Here is a 23,612-nt window from a genome sequence, read left to right as displayed (position 1 = left end):
CAACTTATCCCCTATCCACAGGATAGGGAATAAGAGTTCAATCGTGAGGGTCCCCGCAATCTTCAGCCTGGCGCACCGACTCATGCACGGAGCTGTGTCGACCACTGCACGGAATGATGGCCGAACTCGCCCACTCCATGCATCTACATGGGAATGCCGGAGATACAACACTCGTATATCTATGGCTCTCCCATAGAGATGCATAAAGGGGGCATATCGACCACAGCTTTGTGCATGGGGAGAGAAAGGGCACCGGGCAGAAGATAGCGGGGGTGGTCCCAGCCGTTTTATCTCCCACAAACAGACACTTATACCCTATCCTGTGGATAGGGGATAACTGTCCTTGGTCTATTCTTGCTGATAATCTTCTATTTCTAAGGTGAGAATCAAGCACTTGGGTTTACAATATTCATTATAAACTCACATAGCTTCTTCATTTGCTTCTGCCTCTGCACAGCTGTTCTTTTGCCCTCTCCATAGACTTTTATTGGCAGAATGTAACCAAAGAGTCCGTCTCCTTTCTCTCTCTCAATTTTTCAGTGCATTTATGAATTTATCACTTTTTATTGAAACAGCGGCCATTTAAATAGCAACACTGCAAACCTGCTGCATATGGATGTGGTTTGTAAAATCTTATCCATAGCAAAGTCACTGTAATCTTCCAATTTTATGTGTGAAAATCCGCATTTCCGCTTTTTGTGCATTTACCTTTACAGTCCAGAAATATTTCCCTGGGCATAATATATTTATCCTTTCTGCTGAGGACTAGTAAAACGGATATATGTATTTGCTGAGACAACCCTCAGTTAACAGTTCTATCCATGTCCACCATGCACTCTGGTACATCAGTTTTGTTCATGAAATTTTTTTTTTGTGCACTATTTATTACTTCTGTTGCAAGGTAAGCAAGTTCTAGAATACACAGAACCCTTATTCACAATAAAACAACATAAATGAATGCTGCTGGTCATATAACAAATTCAAATACATGCTACTGTAAATACTGTATTTGAGATTTCATTTGTTTTTCTCTATACTTATATCACAAGCAGTTATATAACATTCTAGTGTGAGAACCTTTTTTGCCATGAAGAAAAAAATATATTCTGTTACATAAGTAACATAGTAACATAGTCCATAAGGTTTAAAAAAGACCAGAGTCCATCAAGTTCAACCTATAACCCTAATGAGTCTCTATTCAGTTGATCCAGAGGAAGGAAAAAACCCTCATACTAGAGGTAAAAATTTCTTCCCGACTCCAAATATGGCAGTTAGAATAAATCCCTGGATCAACGTTCTGTCCCTATAAATCTAATATTCATAACCAACTATGTTATTATTCTCCAAAAATGCATCCAGACCCCTTTTAAATTCTTTAACAGAGTTCACCATGACCACTTCCTCCGGGAGAGAATTCCACAGTCTCACTGCTCTTACAGTAAAGAACCCCCGTCTGTGCTGGTGTAGAAACCTTCTTTCCTCTAAATGTAGAGGATGTCCCCTTGTTATAGATACAGTCCTGGGTATGAATAGATCATGGGAAATATCTCTGTACTGTCCCCTGATATATTTATACATAGTTATTAGGTTTCCCCTAAGTCTTCTTTTTTCTTAACTAAATAACCCCAATTCTGATAATCTTTCTGGGTACTGTAATCCTCCCATTCCCAGTATTACTCTGGTTGCCCGTCTTTGAACCCTCTCCAGCTCCACTATATCTTTCTTGTACACTGGTGGCCAGTACTGTACACAGTATTCTATAATGAGAGGGGAGGATACCTTTCGTCAAACTGCCCACCGGAAGTAAAAGTGACAGGTGCCTTGCCCCCTTTTCTAGCAGACACTCTCTAGGCCACACCGCTTTCCCTGCATAGCTTTGTCCCCCCTTTCTCCCACATTCACTGACGTTACACGTAGCTTCCTAAATGGAAGTGAATGTTTATAGTGTGGGGGGCCGCTTTTCCATGACTGAAAATATCTCTCACACAAAATCTCCACAAGCTAATCATTACTTTTGACTGTCAGTTAAATGCATTTCAGATGTTTGAGCGTTTCTACATTTGTAGGGATAAATACATTTTATATAGTTTTTGAAACATATTTCAAACACATTTAATAGAATAATATGGTTTCTTTTGTACATTTGTAAAGTTAAATACAATTTACAGGAACAAAGAGCTGTAGCAGAGTGAAAGGAATACATGATAGCTGTATGTAATTATATAGGTTTACACCGCCTGCAGTTTCTTCATGGTGTGGCACTACACATTGCTACACATTACAGCGGTGAGGGCCACTACGCATGTGTAGGGAGAAGCCACCAGCTTACAGTCAGGTGTCTCAGCACCTCTAGAGAATGCAGCCTGGTGTTTATTAGTAAAAGATACAGTAAGTATAAGGCCAGCATTTGTGAGTATACCAAAGAATTGTGCAGTGTTTAGAACCAATTCAGTGCTACAGTGTAAATGACGAGAAGGCAATTGCTTCACATCTCTGGAAGTGTATAGTGGATTCTCGTTCATGTGAAAATCCACATAGGAAAAAAGAGAGAAAAAAGGGGAATTTGTGCCCCTAGTGAAGACCGTTATAGGAAGGGATCAGGTGGTAGTTAGAGTCAAAGTCACTGAGTCGGGTTGCGCTCAGAGCACAACACCTAATATAGCATTTTCTCTGGTAGCAGCTTGGCTGTCCAAGTTCAAAGCAGTGGAAGGAATAGTGGAAAATGAGGCCGGTACTGGTGCTTGTAGTCTGGATTTTAAAAGATTAGGAACACTGTAGTATCCCTTTAAAACTGTTTAATTGTTATATACACACAGGCAACGCGTTTCTGGTCCATACCAGACCCTTCGTCAGGCAAAGTGTATGTGACAGGACAAGAAAGTGAAGTTAAAATACATTCGGTATGCATATAAAGATGGTTACGTTCATTATGATATTCTTTACCATAGTACGATATTTCCGCAATTAGTGTGAACTCCCAGCTTACAAGCCGGAAGCCCTACATGCGGTTCAGTTTCTAAAATCCAAATTTTCATAGAGAAAAAACACGCAGATATATACAACATTAAAAGCAATAGTCACTTTGTGGTATGATGTATAATAAACAGTTTTAAAGGGATGCTACAGTGTTCCTAATCCTTCAAAATCCGGACTACCAGCGCCAGTACCGGCCTAATTTTCCACTATTCCTTCCACTGTTCATGTGAGAATGATTCGTAAAACCTGAAATACTTTTACTCTAGAATTTACTATGTGCTCATACATGTCCTATAAATATTACTAATGTAAGAGGTTTTAAAAAGAATTCTTCTACCAATACCTACACAGTCGGTTTTACGCTATGGAGCGCTCTCTTTTATATATTATTAATATTACTGTCACTGATCATGATCAATGCCATTATTTATCATGTGCTATAAATATAGAACAGCATTATTATTATTTTTATTATAGTATTTTCTTTAAGATTATATGTTACTAAACCTTCTACGATTGGACACATTTAATTTACTTACAATCAGCACAGTGCCAGTTTGCCCTGGATATTACTTGGTTAGCACAGAATTTTTATGAACCTTTGTTATGTATTTAGTACCCGAAACACTTGTTTGTGTGAATATACCATAAGGCCTCAAAGATCTAATGGAATGTTGTGTGCATTTTTCAATTAATTTATTCCTTTTTGTTCTCGCATTGTTTTCCTATCAGCTAGTTAGGGACAAACTTCAAATGGCACATAGGAATATTCTTGGTATTTTGGTCATTATTTTAACCAAAATTAGGAGTGGAATTAGCCTGACTATAATTTACAAATAAAGCAAATAAAACAAAAAATGCTCAAAATAATAGCCTCATTGCTAAACACCCGCAAATTTGTGTGATGTTTATTAGTGTTGCTCGCGAATATTCGCAATTCGAATTTTATTCGCGAATATCGCACATTCGTGAATATTCGCAAATATAGCACTATATATTTTTTTTCACAGTACACGTCACAGTGATCATCCCTCTCTGCTTCCAGCTTGTGTGATCTATGGAGAGAGGCTGGTCTGCACCGTGCGTTACCGCACTCAACCTCTACTCATGTCTGTTGGAGTTCACCATCATGAACATATTGATTTTTTTGTGCTACCCAACTGCACTTCTTAAAATCTTCTGGGCTTGCCCTGGCTCCAACGTCATTCGCCTAGCCTTGACTGGGTCACCGGGGACATTAAGAATTGGGGATCTTCATGCCACAAGCGATGTCTCCACCCAGTTTCTTCCTGCCAAGTCTCCATGGCTACTCCATTGCCAGGTCTTCCTAAGGCCTATCTGGACTTTTCGGACTTCTTTTGTAAAAAACAAGCAGAGGTCTTACCTCCGCCTAGACCCTATGACTGCCCTATCGACCTGCTCCCTGGTACCACACCGCCCCGTGGTAGGATTTACCCACTTTCTGCCCCGGAATCACAAACTATGTCTGAGTACATACAAGAAAACCTCAAAAGAGGTTTTATCCGGAAATCCTCTTCCCCAGCTGGAGCTGGATTTTTCTTTGTCGCTAAAAAAGATGGATCTCTTTGCCCTTGTATTGATTACCGCGGCCTAAATAAAATTACCGTAAAAATCGCTATCCTCTGCCTCTCATCTCCGAACTCTTCGACCGACTGCGAGGTGCCAAGATTTTCACCAAACTTGATTTAAGGGGCGCATATAACCTCATCCGTATTCGTGCAGGCGACGAATGGAAAACCGCCTTCAATACCAGAGATGGTCACTTTGAATACCTAGTCATGCCCTTTGGTCTATGCAATGCCCCAGCAGTCTTTCAGGACTTTGTTAATGAGATTTTTCGGGACATGCTGTACTCCTGTGTGGTAGTCTGCCTTGACGACATCCTCATTTTTTGCTCCAACCTAGAGGAACATCGCCTTCATGTTCGTCAAGTGCTCCAGCGACTACGTCAAAATCAACTTTACGCTAAAATTGAGAAGTGTCTATTCGAACGCAGCAGTCTTCCCTTCCTGGGATACATTGTGTCCGGTCAAGGTCTTCAAATGGATCCTGATAAACTTCCTGCGTTAATGGATTGGCCTCGTCCCACTGGTCTGCGAGCAATCCAAAGATTTCTCGGATTTGCAAATTATTGTCAATTCATTCCCCACTTCTCCACCATCGTTGCTCCTATTGTAGCACTGACTAAAAAAAATGCTAATCCGAAGTCCTGGCCGCCACAGGCGGAGAAAGCCTTTAACCACCTCAAAGCCGCCTTCTCCTCTTCTCCAGTCTTGTCCAGACCACATCCTCAGAAGCCCTTCTTCCTCGAGGTTGACGCCTCCTCTGTTGGAGCCGGAGCTGTTCTCCTTCAAAAAATGTCACTTGCGGATTTTTCTCCAAAACTTTTTCTCCTCCAGAAAAAAAACTATTACATTGAAGACCGTGAACTATTGGCGATTAAGTTGGCCCTTGAGGAGTGGAGACATCTTCTGGAAGGATCCCTTCACCCCATCACCATTTATACAGATCACAAAAATCTGTCTTATCTCCAATCCGCCCAGCGGCTAAATCCTCCCCAGGCTAGGTGGTCGTTGTTTTTTGCCCGTTTCAACTTTCAAATCCATTTTCGTCCCGCAGACAAGAATGTCAGAGCTGATGCTCTATCTCGTACCACCGATGCCTCTGAAGCCGAGACCCTTCCTGAGTGTCTGATCTCTTCTGCTTCTCTGGTGCCTACCCCTCCAGGGAAGACTTATGTTCCTCCCCGTCTTCGGATCCTCAAATGGGGCCATTCCTCCCTTTGGGCTGGTCACGCTGGAATCAAAAAGACTTTACAGTTGATTACCAGACACTATTGGTGGTCCTCCTTGGAAAAGGATGTGACGTTTTCGTACGAGCCTGTATTGTATGTGCACGTGACAAGACCCCTCGTCAGAAGCCTTCTGGTCTTCTCCATCCGCTGCCGGTGCCTGAACAGCCTTGGTCCCATAGCCATGGACTTCATCACTGATCTTCCTGAATCCCATGGCAACACTGTCATCTGGGTGGTCGTTGATCGTTTTTCCAAAATGGCTCACTTTATTCCGCTTCCAGGCCTTCCTTCTGCGCCACAGTTGGCGAAGCAATTTTTTCTGCTGATTTTTCGTCTTCACGAGCTTCCCACGCATATCGTCTCGGATAGAGGCGTTCAATTTGTGTCTAAATTTTGGAGAGCTCTCTGTAATCAATTAAAGATCAAATTAAATTTCTCGTCCTCCCGCAGTCCAATGGTCAAGTGGAGAGAGTGAACCAGATCCTTGGTGACTACCTGCGACATTTTGTCTCCTCCCACCAAGATGATTGGGTCGACCTGTTACCCTGGGCTGAATTCTCGTACAATTTCAAAAACTTTGAGTCATCCGCCAAGTCTCAGTTCTTTGTGGTTTACGGCCACCACCCGCTTCCCCCCCTCCCCATCCCCACTTCATCTGGAGTTACTGCTGTAGATGAATTGACCCTGGACTTCTCCTCTATCTGGAAAGAGACTCAAAAGTTGCTCTCACTGGCCTCTTCTCGCATGAAGAAACATGTGGATAAGAAGAGAAGAACTCCTCCTGTCTTTGCCCCTGGTGACAAAGTGTGGCTCACTGCCAAATATATTCGGTTTTGTGTCCCTAGCTACAAGTTGGGTCCTCGTTACCTCGGGCCATTTAGAGTCAAAAGTCAAAGTAACCCTGTCTCCTACAAGCTCCATCTTCCTCCTTCTCTTCGCATTCCTAACTCCTTTCATGTATCCCTTCTCAAACCTCTCATTCTTAACCGCTTTTTCCCCAAGGTCACCGTTCCTGCTCCTGTCACTGGGTCCTCTGACGACTTCTCGGCAAAAGAAATCCTCGCCTCCAAGGTCGTCAGAGGTAAAAAAAAAATTCTTGTTGACTGGGAGAATTGTGGCCCCGAAGAGAGGTCTTGGGAGCCCGAGGACAATATCCTCGACAAGGAGTTCATCCATAGGTTCATGGGCTCCACAAAGAGGGGGAGACAAAAGGGGGGGGGGTACTGTAACGCTGAGCGCTCCGGGCCCCGCTTCCCCTCCGGAGCGCTCGCGGCATCACTCTCCTGTTTGCAGCGCCCCGGTCAGCGGGTCTGACCGGGAACGCTGCTCTGTGTCCCTCGGCAGGGATGCGATCCCCATGATGGGACGTGCCCGCCCGCGGGTCGCATCCCGTGTCACTCACCGGCACTTGTCTTGTCCTTGTGTACCGCGCCTGTCTCAGCTGTCAGTGAGGTTGAGTCGCTATCGGGTGGAGCGACCTGGGGGTTACCTGTCGCTGCAAGCCCATCCCGCTTTGCGGCGGGCTCTGGTGAAAACCAGTAACCCCTTAGATTCTGTTCCCCTGGTACGGCCCACGCCATCACCTCACTGACACAGAGGATCCACCACCCATGTCCTCTCCGCATACCAGTCCGGATCCTGACAATTACATTGGTTGTGGCTTCATTATAGAATGTGAGCTTGTATAATTCTTGGAGATAAATACATGCCTCAGATTTATTTTGTCTATGTTACTTACTTGTGTTCTCTAGCAAACCATTTATTGTATAAAATTAAGATTTATATTAAATGAATTGGACCTATTCATGTAAATACTTTGACTCAGAAGCCTAAAATACATCTACTAGTATTTACTCATCATCAATATAGTATTTTCTTTTAGTTTATATGTGAGTAATATTTGTATGATTGGATATATTTATTTTCCTTACATTTGGAACAATACCTGCGTGCGATATATATTATTGGGGGTAATATTTTCCTGAATCTTTGTCATGTATACAGTACCTAAAGCACTTATAGGGCAGTGTAAAAAAAACTGTAACTGTAAGTTGTGAGCTTTGAGAATATCATGGTTTACAAAGAAAGAAAAGAAAATTCAGAATGCTCCAAAGGGACACATAGTAACAGTTTGTAAGGTTGAAAAAAGAAAAAAAAAAAGGCTGCCGAGTTCAACCATGAGACACAATATTAGGCAGTGGTATTAATATTATGGCTGATGGGACATTTTATTAGGCCATGGTATTAATATTATAGCTCATGGGAAAAAATATTAGTGTTATTCATTTTGTGGGTCTTGGAATGCAATATTAGGAGGCGATATTAATATTATGGCTAATGGGACATAATATTAGGCTGTGGTATTAATATTATACACTGCTCAAAAAAATAAAGGGAACACTAAGATAACACATCCTAGATCTGAAGGAATGAACTAATCATATGAAATATTTTCATCTTTACATAGTTGAATGTGCTGACAACAAAATCACACAAAAATTATCAATGGAAATCAAATTTATCAATCCATAGAGGTCTGGATATGGAGTCACACTCAAAATCAAAGTGGAAAACCCCACTACAGGCTGATCCAACTTTGATGTACCGTCCTTAAAACAAGTCAAAATGAGGTTCAGTAGTGTGTGTGGCCTCCACGTGCCGTATGACCTCACGCCTGGGCATGCTCCTGATGAGGTGGTGGATGGTCTCCTGAGGGATGTCCTCCCAGACTTGGACCAAAACATCCGCCAATTCCTGGACAGTCTGTGGTGCAACGTGGCGTTGGATGGAGAGAGACATGATGTCCCATATGTGCTCAATCGGGAAGGCCAGTCCATAGCATCAATGCCTTCCTCTTGCAGGAACTGCTGACACACTCCAGCCACATGAGGTCTAGCATTGTCTTGCATTAGGAGGAACCCAGAGCCAACCGCATCAGCATATGGTCTCACAAAGGGTCTGAGGATCTCATCTCGGTACCTAATGGCAGTCAGGCTACCACTAGCAAGCACATGGAGGGCTGTATGGCCCCCCAAAGAAATGTCACCCACATCATTACTGACCCACCACCAAACCGGTCATGCTGGAGGATGTTGCAGGCAGCAGAACATTCTCTATGGCGTCTCCAGACTCTGTCACTTCTGTCACATGTGCTCAGTGTGAACCTGCTTTAATCTGTGAAGAGCTCAGGGCCCCAGTGGCGAATTTGCCAATCTTGGTGTTTTCTGGCAAATGCCAAACATCCTGCACTGTGTTGGGCTGTAAGCACAACCCCCACCTGTGGATGCCGGACCCTCTTACAACTCTCATGGAGTATGTTTCTGACCTTTTAAGGGGACACATGCACATTTGTGGCCTGCTGGAGATCATTTTGCAGCGCTCTGGCAGTGCTCTTCCTTGCACAAAGGCGGAGGTAGCGGTCCTGCTGCTGGGTTGTTGCCCTCCTATGACCTGCTCCATGTCTCCTGATGTACTGGCCTGTCTCCTGGTAGTGCCTCCATCCTCTGGACACTATGCTGACAGACACAGAAAACCTTCTTGCCACAGCTCGCATTGATGTGTTATCCTGGATGAGCTGCACTGCCTGAGCCGAATTGTGTTGTTTAAGTTTTCCCTTTATTTTTTTGAGCAGTGTAGCTCACGCAACACACCATTAGGCATATGGCTGATGGGTCACAATATTAAGAGGTAGTATTAATCCCTTAAGGACCCATGGCATACCTGTACACAGGTCGGAATTCTGGTCCCCACCGCGCATCGGGCGGGAACCAGACCAGGATGCCTACTGAAATCATTCAGCAGGCATCCCGTTTAGGCGATTGCTGCAGATGGCTGGTGAATGGCTGCAGATGGCTGATGAATTTACACCGGTCTGAGTATTTGATCTGTTCTCTCTAAAGGACTATGATTCTGTCCAAGCACTAAACTGGATGACATTAAATTATACTCAGAATTGGAAGTATTTTTTTTAGGAGACTAAAACTAAAAGAGTACTTTCAACAACAACCCTGGATTATAATATCAAGAAAAATTATTCTGATTTTACTCCATCACCAGGACTCAACAGCAAACTGGACAGCTACATTGCAAGTTTCAGATTAAGAACAGCATCCTTGGTCAAAAAACACCATTATAAAACCAACTACAATCTCTCAAAACTAGAAACAGACCCATCAAAAACTTAAGGAATAATCAAACCATAACAATCAAACCAGCAGACAAGGGAAGAGCAGTGGTGATAATGAACACTGTGGATTACATCAAAGAGGGAAACAGACAATTGTCAGACACTACATACTACAAGAAACTGTCAGAAGACCCCACCAAAGAATACACTCTGGAATTGAAGAAATTGATCGAATACTTCCCAAAAGAGTCACAGAAGGGATTAGACACTCATACCCACAAATCCCATAACAGGGACATTCTACATGCTTCCAAAAATCCACAAAACTGGGAAACCAGGCAGACCAACAATATCAGGTATGGACACATTAACAGAGCAGATCTCTGGCTTAGTAGAAAATCTATTAAAGCCCTTTGTGAAAAACACCAGCAGCTTCATACAGGACACCACTGACTTTCTTAACAAACTCAATCAGATTACAAACTTGCCTGCCAACTCCATATTAGTAACAATGGATGTAGAATCCCTATACAGCAACATCCCACACAGAGATGGAATTGATGCCTGCTCCCTGTTCCTCTCATCCCAAACCCACAACCGGAAATACCCTGGAGTCATCACTAAACTCATAGAATTCATCCTAACACATACTACTTCATCTTCAACAGTGACATATATCTACAAATGATGGGCACTTCAATGGGGACCAAGATGGCACCACAATATGCCAACCTATTCATGACTGACCTTGAACAACGATTTCTAGACACACAACTTCACAAACCCTACAGATACTATCGTTACATTGATGATATTTTCATCATTTGGACTGAAGGAAAAGAAAAACTCAAAAAGTTTCATGATGCCTTTAACACATTCAATCCATCAAACTCAAAATGGACTTCTCTACAGAAAGTGTGAACTTCCTGGACACTACTGTCACAATAAACAGGAACACACTACAAATGCCTGTGTACAGAAAACCCACAGACCGATCCAGCTATCTACATAAATCCAGTTTCCATCCTTCACACAAAAAGAAAGGCATCATATACAGCCAAGCTACCAGGTACCATTGCATCTGCTCCAACTCTGATGATTGAGACCTGCACCTACACACACTGTCTGAGAAATTCAAACAAAAAGGATATAAACCAAGGACAATCAATAGGAAAATACACTCCGCCCTTCAAACACCACGGGAACACCTGCTACAATACCGAGAGATACAACCATCACCACGCGTACCACTGGTAGCCACATACAATCCGGCCCTTGAGGAAATACGCAAAATTATCAAGGACCTGCAGCCGATATTGGCGGAAGATGAGATGCTAAAAGAAATCTTCCCTCCTATCTTGGCCTTCAGACAACCACACAATTTACAAAAAAAGCTGGTCAGATGAAAATTACCTACAGAAAGAACATACACAGAGAATGGGACCAAACCCTGCACCAAACCCCGCTGTATACTCTGCCAACATATCTGCACCAAGATGGAAGCCCCCCACAATAACAAGACATATAACATTAGGGGACTATACACCTGCACATCCCCAAATGTGGTCTACATGATACAATGCACCAAGTGTGACATGGGATGCTACATTGAGGAAACCGGAAGGATGAACCTACACAGACATTCCATCAACCGCCATAAAGAAAATGACTACTGCACCCCAGTTGGACACCATTTTAATCAGGATACTGAGAGGGAACTTCAAAAACACACAAGGGAGAAAGACATTTGAAGCCAAAATGATACTGTTCTTTGACAAAAACAGGGGACTCAATGTAGATTTGAGCTTCTTATCTCATTATCAAAATTTCTTATAACCTGTACTGTCTTCTCTTTTGCATCTCACTTTGTCCTGCTTAATTATCAGTCTCTCCCCTGCTCCCCCCTTTTTCTCATCCTTATCTATGTAGTCTATGTTCCCATAGCAGGAGAATTTATGGCCCATCTTAGTGTGAATTCTCCACATCTATTGTCTCAACCCCTGCATATTTGTGAGATGTAACCTTTGTCTTCTGCTTGTGAGCTTAAATTTGCTTTAGACTTGACAAAGGGAGGAATCCCAAAAGCTTGTCTCTACAAAATTCTGTTAGTCCAATAAAAAAGGTATTACAAGATACTGCATCATTTTTTGATTTGCATCTGCATCATTGGACTAATACGGCTACTCAAATTTACTTGAATATTTATAGACGCTATCTACTGTCTAGGCTTTACACCTGCAATTGAGAAAGGGTAAATTTATACCCAAAACGCGTCTTGCCTATGGTTGTCACCCGTTGTTTTTCATGCTAATAAAGTACGACTGTGTTTGATATACCAGTCACTGTCTCTTTATATGGGATAGCGCCAATCCTTTGGAGTTTTTTTCTTTGCAACTTCTTACAAGATGCATGTACCCCTTCACTACTTTGTGGAATGTGTGGCTTCTGTACATAAAAAATGTGCTTCTTCTGGAAAACTCTTTATACAGCTTGGATATATTTATTTTCCTTACATTTGAAACAATTCCTGGTTGCAATGTATATTTTTGGGGGGTTAATATTTTCCTGAATCTTTGTCATGTATACACTACCTAAAACACTTATAATTGTGAACTTTGAGAATATCATGGTTTACAAAGAAAGAAAACAAAACTCAGAATGCTGCAAAAGGTACACATAGTAACAGTTTGTAAGGTTGAAAAAAGACGAGAGTCCATCGAGTTTAACCTAGAGACACGATATTAGGCCGTGGTATTAATGTTATGGCTGATGGGAGACAATAATAGAGAATGGTATTAATGTTATGGATGATGGGACACAATATTAGGTGGCAGTATTAATGTTATGGCTGATGGGACACAATATTAGAGAGTGGTATTAATGTTATAGCTGATGGGACACAATATTAGACGTTGGTATTAACCACTTAAGGACCCAGGGCGTACCTCTACGTCCTGAGTCCGCTCCCATTCTATAACGCAGTCAAGCGGCAGAATCATCGATCAATGGGTTTCTATGAGATACCATTGATCAATGTAAAAGATCAGTGTGTGCAGTGTTATAGCCCCCTATGGGAGCTATAACATTGCAAAAAAAAAAAAAAAAAAAGTGAAAAAAAAAATTAAATAAAGATTATTTAACCCCTTCCCAAATCAAAGATTAAATCACCCCCCCCCATTTTTCTCATTAAAAATCCCCCCAAAAAATGTGAAAATAAAAATATGTAGTATTGTCGTGTGCAGAAATGTATGCGCCAAAAAATTCCAAAAGTCCAAAATAGCTTATTTTTGATAACTTTTTCTTTCATGAAAAAAAGAATAAAAAGCAATCAATAAGTCTGATCAATACAAAAATGGTACCGCTAAAAACTTTAGATCACGGCGCAAAAAATAAGCCCTCATACCGTCTCATATGCGGAAAAATAAAAAAAAGTTATAGGGGTCAGAATATTACAATTTTAAACGTATAAATTTTCCTGCATGTAGTTATAATTTTTTTCAGAAGTTCGACAAAATCAAACCTACATAAGTAGGGTATCATTTTAATCTTATGGACCTACAGAATAAAGATAATGTTATTTTTACACAAAAATGTACTGTGTAGAAACGGAAGCCACCAAAAGTTACAAAATTGTGTTTTTTCTTCAATTTTGTTGCACAATGATTTTTTTTCCGTTTCACCATAGATTTTTGGGCAAAATGACTGATGTCATTACAAAGTAGAATTGGTGGCACAAAAATAAGCCATTATATGGATTTTTTATGTGCAAAATTGAAAGAATTATGATTTTTTTAAGGTAAGAAAGAAAAAATGAAAGTGCTAAAACGGAAAAACCCCGGGTCCTTAAGAGGTTAATGTTATGGCTAATGGTACACAATAGTAGGAGGTGGTAATAATGTTAGGACTGATGGACACAATATTAGGCATTGATATTAATGTTACGGCTGATGGGACACAATATAAGGTGTTGGTATTAATGTTTTGGCTGATGGGACACAATATTAGGCATTGGTTATTTATGTTATGGCTGATGGGACATGATATTAGGAGGTATAAATATTTACATCTAACATATACACACTATTCAGTGAATTCTGTGATTCTGTGATTAAAAATCACCTGAAAAGAATAGTTTCTATGTAAATATTTATCTACCTAAGGTTGCATTCACATCTCGGTTTTACACTACAGGTGCCGGATCTGGCTGGTGAGGGGAAATCGGGCTCTCCCGTACCCCAGCCGGACCAGCGCTGAACACCATTCACTTTAATGAGTCGACCGGAGTCAAACGGTGACTCCGGTCGGCTCATTTTTGACCCGTATCCAGTTTTGTGACCAGACCTAAAACCGTAGTATACTACATGCAGGAAAATTTATATGTTAAAAATTCTCATCTTCTAACCCCTATAACTTTTTTATTTGTCTGCGTACGGGCCGGTATGAGGACTCATTTTTTGCGCCGTGTTCTGAAGTTTTCATCGGTACCATTTTTGTATTGATCAGACTTTTTGATCGCTTTTTATTCATTTTTTCATGATGTAAAAAGTGACCAAAAATACGCTATTTTGGACTTTGGAATTTTTTTGCGCGTACGCCATTGACCTTGTGATTTAATTAACAATATATTTTTATAGATCGGACATTTCCGCACGCGGTGATGCCACATATGTTTATTTTTATTTACAGGTTTTTTTTTATGGGAAAGGTGATTCAAACTTTTTTTTAGGGAAGGGGTTAAATGACCTCTGTTAACTTTTTTTTTGCAGTGCTATAGCTCCCATAGGGAGCTATAGCACTGCACACACTGATCTTTTACCCTGATCCCCGCAAAGCCATAGCTTTGCACGGATCAGTGAGATAGTGGCTCGATTGCTCAAACCTGTAGCTCAGGCTTGGAGCAATCAAACGCAGATCGGATGCAACGGAGCAAGGTAAGGGGTCTCCGCTCGTGTCCTAGCTGATCGGGACATCGCGATAAAATTGTGATGTCCCGATCAGCTAGGACACGAGCGGAGACCCCTTACCTTGCTGCCCTGACTGAGCTGCCGGGAAGCGTTTACTTTCACTTTCAGACGAGGCGGTCAACTTTGATTGCCGCGTCTGAAGGGTTAATAGCACATGCTATGAATAGCAGCCGGGACTGACCCGGTGTGATTTAAACACCGGGACCGGGCTCAGGGCGTATAGGTACGCCCTGAGTCCTTAAGAGGTTAACTTCACAAATGTAAAAAAATTATTATTCTTATTCTATGAAATGTGTTTGATATAGATTAAAAAAAAAAACTATATAAAAATGTACTTACGGTATACCTACAAATGTAGACATGCTCAAAACATCTGGAATGCATTGAACTGAGAGTCAAAAGGAAAGATTAGCTTGTGGAAATTTTGTGTGAGAGGTATTTTCAGTTATGTAAAAGCGGCCCCCACACTATACACATTCACTTCCATTTAGAAAACTACATGTAAAGTCAGTGAATGTGGGAGGGGGGCGGGGGGCAAAGCTATGCAGGGAAAAGGGACATGGTCTAGATAGGCTCTGCTAGAAAAGGGGGCATGGCACCTGTCACTTTTACTTCTAGTGGGCGCCCCCCCCCCCCTCACTACTTACATATTGTGAATAATCCAGTACATTTTTATAGTTCTATGCAGTTCAAATACAACTGTTGCTGACACAATACCTGTTCTGAAAATTTACTGCATTACTTAATGCTTGTTAATGCATATTTCTATACACAGAAATATAAAAAAGTTGAATAAAAAAACACACATTGTTTTTTTTTTGTTTTTATAAAAGAAAATACATACAAAAACATAAACATAAAACCTCTATGCAATAAAATAACCCATTAATACAAAAATATAACACATTTACAATACTACACTGCTCAAAAAAGGGAACACTAAGATAACACATCCTAGATCTGAATTAATGAATTAATCATATGAAATACTATCGTCTTTACATAGTTGACATACATAGACATGATGTCCCAGATGTGCTCAATCGGATTCAGGTCTGGGGAAAGGGCGGGCCAGTCCATAGCATCAATGCCTTCCTCTTGCAGGAACTGCTGACACACTCCAGCCACATGATGTCTAGCATTGTCTTGCATTAGGAGGAACCCAGGGCCAACTTCACCAGCATATGGTCTCACAAGGGGTCTGAGGATCTCATCTCTGTACCTAATGGCAGTCAGGCTACCTCTGGCAAGCACATGGAGGGCTGTGCAGCCCCCCCAAAGAAATGCCACCCCCCACCATTACTGACCCACTGCCAAACCGGTCATGCTGGAGCATGTTGCAGGCAACAGAACATTCTCCGCAGCATCTCCAGACTCTGTCATGTCTGTCACATGTGCTCAGTGTGAACCTGCTTTTATCTGTGAAGAGCACAGGATGCCAGTGGCGAATTAGCCAATCTTGGGGTTCTCTAGCAAATCCCAAACGTCCTGCACGTGTTGGGCTTAAGCATAACCCCCACCTGTGGACTTCGAGCCCTCATACCACCCTCATGGAGTCCGTTTCTGGCTGTGGACACATGCACATTTGTAGCCTGCTGGAGGTCATTTTGCAGGGCTCTGGCTGTGCTCCACTTGCTCCTCCATGCACAAAGGCAGAGGTAGCGGTCCTGCTGCTGGGTTGTTGCCCTCCTCCAGCCTCCTCCACATCTCCTGATGCACTGGCCTGTCTCCTGGTAGCTCCTCCATGCTCTGGACACTACGCTGACAGACACAGCAAACCTTATTGCCACAGCTCGCATTGATGTGCCATCCTGGATGAGCTGCATTTCCTGAGCCCCTTGCATGGGTTGTAGACTCCATCTCATGCTAGGACTAGAGTAAAAGCACCGCCAGCATTCAAAAGTGACCAAAACATTATCCAGGAAGCATAGGAAATGAAAAGTGGTCTGTGATCACCACATGCAGAACCACTCCTTTATTGGGGGTGTCTTGCTAATTGCCTCTAATTTCCACCTGTTGTCTGTTACATTTGCACAACAGCATGTGAAATGGATTGTCAATCAGTGTTGCTTCCTGATTGGATAGTGTGATTTCACAGAAGTGTGATTGACTTGGAATTACATTGTGTTGTTTAATTGTTCCCTTAATTTTTTTTGAGCAGGGTATGATTCCCAGACATTTGGTATGAAAGTTCAATAAAAAAAAATCTCAGAATTTCCGCACAACTGCACCAATTTGGGTGGTTTCAGGCTTGTGCGGATTTCACGCGCAATCCCACTGAAGTCTATTGGGCTTTAATTTGATGCAGAATCCATGCAGAATTCCATGTGCAGATACTCTGCCGTGTAAATATAGCCTTAGACGATACCCCATAGACTATACCAGGTTTTAAATGGGTGCATTTCAGATATGGGTTACTGTTTTATGACTTGCTTATAAAAAAAAAAAAAAAAAAAAAAACATTTCTGGTTAAAACACTGTCCAATTAAAGAGTACATACAGTATATATTCTAAATGTATAATCTAAGGCCGACATTTATCATTGTCTTTAGACTGGTTTTTTTGTGTCTAGAAAAGGCGAACAAAAGGCGCAAGCAGGGGCTATTTGCGCCTTTTTTTTGCACCTTTTGGTTTACACATTTCTGCTCATTTTGATTAGCAATCCACTGATTATGGCAATATACATGATATGGATATAGGCCCAGATTTATCAAAGTTTGTAGAGCTTCTTCTCCCTTAACATTGGCGCAACTCCGCTTATGTGCAACTTTTTTTTTTGTTTACATCCCACCGCTCATCTTGACATCTTGCTCACGTAGACATTTTTTCACTTTTCAATTTCCAGTACACCCTGATTTATCAACTGCGACTGTCGCAGATCTAGGCGCATCTGATTAAAAAGCTCCAGGAATCTACACCAGCTTGAACCTTGCTTATGTTTCTGCTTTTCTGACTAACTGATCAGGGATCACACTGATTTACATCCCCACCTTGTCTCCCACCCGCCTGCGCCGCACATCTCCCATCTGTCTGCTACCTGTTGCAAGACTACAACTCTCAGCATGCCCTTACAGTGAGGGCATGCTGGGAGTTGTAGTCTTGTAGCAGGCGGGAGATGTGCAGCGCGGGCGGGTAGGAGACAAGGGGGGGATGTAAATCAGTGCCCCTGTCATTAAGTGAGGGTAACGGGGATAGAATCAGATGGAGCCCGGCAGCTGCAGAGTGATGCCAGCCCGGGCTCCTTTAACATAACTCGGCGCCACAGAGTTTTTGGAGTCCCTAATGTAATTTCACATTCCCCGCTGGGTCCCGTGATTGGCCGGGACCGAGCAGCCAACAACGGGACCCGGCGGGAAATTTGATATTACAGAAGGGACTAAATCTCGGCGGCTCCATTATATGTTAAAAAGAGCCTAGGCTGACATCACTCTACAGCCGCCCGAGACTTCTGCAGACTGGCTGGGAGATGTGCAGGTGGCTGCAGTCAGTCCGGACTCCCTTTGCTACGGCGCCGCAGACCGCAGAGCGGGGAGAGGGGGGCGGTAGGTGACAAGCTTGCCACTCGCCCGCACATCTCCCGCACCACAACTACAACTCCCAGCATGTCCTTACTGTAAGGGGAAGCTGGGAGTTGTAGTAGTGCAGCACGGGGGATGCGCGGGCAGGTGACAATAAATGTATTAACCTATTTATTTTCTCATTTCAGATCCGTGTATCCTGTGGACTACTTCGGATTCGGTGGACTGCGTGAATGATCAGCGTTTTTTTCCCTTTCTTATTAATGTTAATAAAATGGTTAACGCGGGCTTGTGGGGGGAGTGTTTTTTTGGAATACATTTTTTTTTAAACGTGTTATTTTATTTTTTATTTACTTGACAGGCTTAGTAGTGGAAGCTGTCTTATAGACAGAATCCATTACTAAGCCGGGGCTTAGCGTTAGCCCCAATTACAGCTAACGCTAACCCCCAATTATTACCCAGATACCCAACGCCACAGGGGTGCTGGGAAGAGCCGGTACCAACAGGCCTGGAGCTTCAAAAATGGCACTCCTGGCCCTAGGCAGTAACAGGCTGGTGTTATTTAGGCTGGAGAGGGCCAGTAACAATGGTCCTCGCCCACCCTGGTAACTTCAGGCTGTTGCTGCTTGGTTGGTATTTGGCTGAAAATAAAAATAGGGGGGACCCTACGCGTTTGTTTGTTTTTTATATTTAATTATCTATGCAAAAAAAAAGTAGCATAATGGTTCCCCCCTATTTTTATTCTCGCAAATACCAACCAAGCAGAAACAGCCTGACGTTACCAGGGTGGGAGAGGACGATTGTTACTGGCCCTCCCCAGCCTAAATAACCTCAGCCTGATACCACCTAGGCCCAGGAGCGCTATTTTTGACGCTCTGGGCCTGTTGGCACTGGCTCTTCCCGGCACCCCTGTGGCGGTGGGTACTGGGGTAATAATTGTGGGTTAGCGCTAGATGTTTTGGTGGCTAGTGCTAAGCCCAGCTTAATAATGGACTCCATCTATAAGACGGCTTCCACTACTAAGCCTGTAAAGTAAATTAAAAAAACACAACACGTTTAAAAAAATTTTATTACAAAAGAAACACTCCCTCAAAAGCCCTCGTTAACCATTTTATTAACATTAAACAAACAAAAAAAAAACACTGGTCACCGTAGTCCTCCAAATCTAAAGTAATCCACAGGATACACGGATCTGAAATGAGAAGTATAACAAAAAAAATGAGTTAGTACATTTAGGGGAAGAAAAGTGGTAAAAAAAATTTTTATAAACACACATATATATATCACATTTTTTTCAAAGCTGCAAATTTGTGTTCTGAAGTCATTTATTGTTTTTTGCTTATGTGTGCTAAAAAAAATGGTATTCAAAAGTGATTTATTGGTTTTTGCTTATGTAAGCCAAATTTATCAACCCCCCTGTAATAGTATGATAAATGTGCCATACATAAGCAAAACTAAAGCAAAAAAATATATAAAAAATGCCTACAGAACTTGCTTACCAAAGCAACGATGATAAATCTCCCCATAGGGTTTTATGAATGGCGCCTTTTTGTAAAAAAGCACAAAAAAGGTGCAAAGCCACTGAAAAGTCTGTAAAACTACACCAGCCCAGTCTTAGCTTAGCTTTCTGGTGTATGTGAAGAGTGAAATTTCTGAAAATGTGGCCTTCACAACATTTATCAAATGCTCTGTGACCATTTAATAAATTTGGTGTTCCTACACATTACAGCACGCAAAAAAAAAAAAAAAGGTGTAGAAAAATGCTTCAATTACACCTATAATAATGATAAATGCCGGTCTAAATGTTTTTCTATGGATAAGAAAATGTTATCCATAGAAAAAATGCCAGAAAAAGTAGATAATAAATTACAGTAGTTAAAAAAAGATTGCATTCCATACTTAAATAATCCCATGGGGGGGTAGGAAATGTATTCAGTTCAATTCAGGTCCAGACATAACATTAGCATTGTATAAATGAAAGTCCAGAAACTGTGCTTTTACGGAAAAATAAAAAATGGGCAAAATTTGGCAGGTTTTCTTCAAATTCATTGTTGTCAATGGAAAATTGGCTATTCGTACACACATGAAGGGAAAAATCTGCTTTTATTTTAACGCCTAATAAATTAATTAGGATGTTCTTTATTTTTGGCCAATTTTAGTTAAAAAAAAAAGGGGGCAAAATAATACAATTGGCTGTAAAATGGCAATCTGCAATTTGTATAAAATATTTTTTTTTTATAATGAGTAAATGTTTTTTTTTTTTGGGGGGGGGGGGTACAAAAATGGCAAAAAAAAGCTGTGTGAGCCTTAACGTGCATGAACAGTGTTGGAGATTAACTTAAGTGGACATCCAGTGACTGGCAAAGAACCTTTAGTTTATTTGAGCTTAAACTCGATGTTAATTTTACTATGTACTAGGTCTCAATCTTCTTGCTTTAATAATTACCAATTGTGCAAGGTACTTTGTGATGCAGGTTTGAAGCCAAAATCAGGTCTGAATCATAATAAATTGGTTATTCTAAAGAAACAGATGCTGCTTTTACTTATTTTTAACTTTTTTGAATCCCCGCCACACCAGGAGCAGATTCTAAGGGGGGAGATTTTTTTATTGCCTTCCTGAAATTTTATTCACTGAAATTGATTGTGCAAAAGTGTGAAATGCAGTGCTTGACTATGCAGTGGATGAAATTTATTAATTGCGTCTTTTTTAAAAAGGCACAAAAATAATGCATAAACGTTCGAAAAAATGCAAATTCATACCAACTCTGCCTTTCCTTAAAAAATAAGATCCTTCAAAGTCTGTGCACCCTTATGATAAATTTGGCGCACATAAGCAAAAAAAAAATAAAAAAATAAAAAAAGGCTGTGAAGTGGCTGCACACAGACACATATTGATAAATCTCCCCCTAAGTCTCTCTCTTGGTTCTGTAAAGTTTCAGGTGAATTGTGTTTGTAATAAATGTGTTAAATCAGCTGTTTGCGGTACTGTGTTACTAAACCTGCATGCATTTTTAATACAGTACTGCACCCATCTTCCAATAAACATAAATTTATCCACAGGATAATAGTTGATCACCAAAGGCCCATTGCCAGAACCCTATTGATTGCTAGTACAGGTGTCCCATGTCTCCCGTTTCTCCTCACAGTAATAAGAAATAGTTTGTATGAAGTGTTGGTTAAGCATTGTGAAAGCATCAACTCTGTAGAAAATGTTCAGATCTTCTCTGCACACAGTCCTTTCTTCATGTATAAGTATGAAGCTTTAAGAATATACTTTGCAGAAACAAAAGGTTACATTTTCGAGACATGGTATACAGTCTTTGTCAAATAACATTTAGTTCCACAGAAGGTTTGGGCAGGGACTGTAGGATTTCTCCAATACAGGTAACCATATCCTTTCAAAAAATAAAAATGTAATGGGAATATTAGTATGAAGTAAAAAAAAAAATTAAATGAAAATAAAAGTATAGCAAAACAAATGACATACACAGCAGCATTTTTTCATAAAAGGTATAGGTTTAAAAAGGTAAAGAAAATATAACAATACTGAGTGATAGAAACATTTAATATTTGCAGTCCAGCTTCCCATTATCCACAAATAAGGCAACTCTAGGGAACATGCCAACACAGCAGTGCACCATTGTCTCTGCTTAAAGGGTACGGCAGGCTGTGTTGCTGGTCCGATAATGTATCCATCGCATGCTAGTGACATCACATGTCACTGGCCATTGCATGTGGTTGCAGCTTTGCCGAAGTCACACAAAATTACCAGCCCCAGTGACACAGCTCACCTCTTCAAGTGGGAAGAAAGATATGCTGCTGTGACAGTACTGACTATTGCTTATAGCAATATTTTAGTAAGCTTCCACTTGCATGTGCAGGGTATGTACTGGTACTGTGACAAACAGAGAAAGAATATGCACATAGCGTATATTTCACGCTGCGGAACTATGTTGCGTGTTCTCCTACAAGCAGACACACAGGGCTTTCTGTGGAACCCAGTGTGCGCAGTAATGTTTGGAGGCAGCCGAGTGCTCCGATGTGACTGTGATGCACGGGCTTGCCTTCAAACCTTACTGCACACACAGGGATGTGTCTGTCTGTTCATAGGAAATACGCTGCATGTACGCTTCATGGGACCATACAAAAAAAAAAAAAAGATGCTGTTTTAGTGTGGTTTTTGTCCACATGGTAATTACAGGTAAAACACAAGTTATAGTGCTCACAATTTTTGTCAACATACCACACTACTGCATGCTGTCACATTTTACTTCCCCCTAAGATATTTATGGGATTCCCTTATTCATTTTATAAAGTGGCTTCAAATGAAAACTTAATTTTAATCATTGCCAACTATCGACTTGTCCTCTGCAGGCTCTTAAATACTAACACATTAAGTTATTTTAAAAATTAATTGAGCTTATGAAGAGCAAAGTACTAAGCTGTATACTGGCGGCCACCCAATAGGTTACTCATTTGTTACATTAAGTTTCAGTGATTCAACATCTGTCTTATAGATATCCGAAAGCATTCTAAGATAAAGACTAAGATCAGCTGGACACCACACATTCAATCACTTAATAACTGCAGTGTAACAGTTTACTTCTCAAGATCCAGATCTAATGTCATCTGCATCTGGCACACTAGTAATATGTATGTCTCAATCTTCCAGAAAGTCAATACGTCTCTCACACTCTTCCAGCTGTTATGCTAAACAACTGGATGACAAGCTAAATGACTGCATTTGTGTTACCATTAAGTTAAAGATCTATCCATACCTTGCTATACATGTATTCCTCAATTTTCTTATTCAGCAAATTAGCTTCCAATTTCGTCTTCTTCATCCTAACAAACTGACCCTGAGCCAGTTCTGCCTGTTTACTGCAGCAGTCTGGGCAAGTGGCAGGGTCGTGCATCTCAGTCTTAATTACCTGAAAATAAGAAATTGTGTTATTATTATTGTTTAAGTATATAATTCAGTTTGACTGTCTATCAGAGGAATGCTATGTAATAATCATTTGACTGCACTAAGATTTAAAAAGGGGTACTCCGCCGTGAAACATCTTATCTGTCGCTGGGGAGTGAACTCCGCTCCGTGCCGGATGACTGGCAACCAGTCTCCAAGCCCCCTTCATTTATGTCTATGGCGTGATAACTAGTATGTAGCCCTCACGCCCCCTCCCATAAACATGAATGGAGGGGGCGTAAAGTCA

General features: G+C 41.3%; 1 protein-coding gene across 4 annotated transcripts in view; it reads right to left on the bottom strand.

Annotated features, from left to right (window-relative positions):
* Nucleotides 1–23,612, bottom strand: part of C9H8orf48 (chromosome 9 C8orf48 homolog) — a 54,944-nt gene that overhangs the window by 1,882 nt on the left and 29,450 nt on the right. For 3 of the 4 annotated variants that reach the window (XM_056540869.1, XM_056540870.1, XM_056540871.1), the window contains exon 5: nucleotides 23,178–23,330. In XM_056540869.1, the coding sequence (XP_056396844.1) occupies nucleotides 23,178–23,330 (153 nt within the window). Of the gene's footprint in view, nucleotides 1–19,607; nucleotides 21,795–23,177; nucleotides 23,331–23,612 lie in introns of those variants that run through there. The other variant, XM_056540872.1, reaches the window with a different exon arrangement.

This window comes from Hyla sarda, chromosome 9 (assembly GCF_029499605.1).
Source record: "Hyla sarda isolate aHylSar1 chromosome 9, aHylSar1.hap1, whole genome shotgun sequence".
Lineage (NCBI taxonomy): Eukaryota > Metazoa > Chordata > Amphibia > Anura > Hylidae > Hyla > Hyla sarda.
Note: the sequence above shows the minus strand (reverse complement) of the source record. Positions and strands in the feature narration are given on the sequence as shown.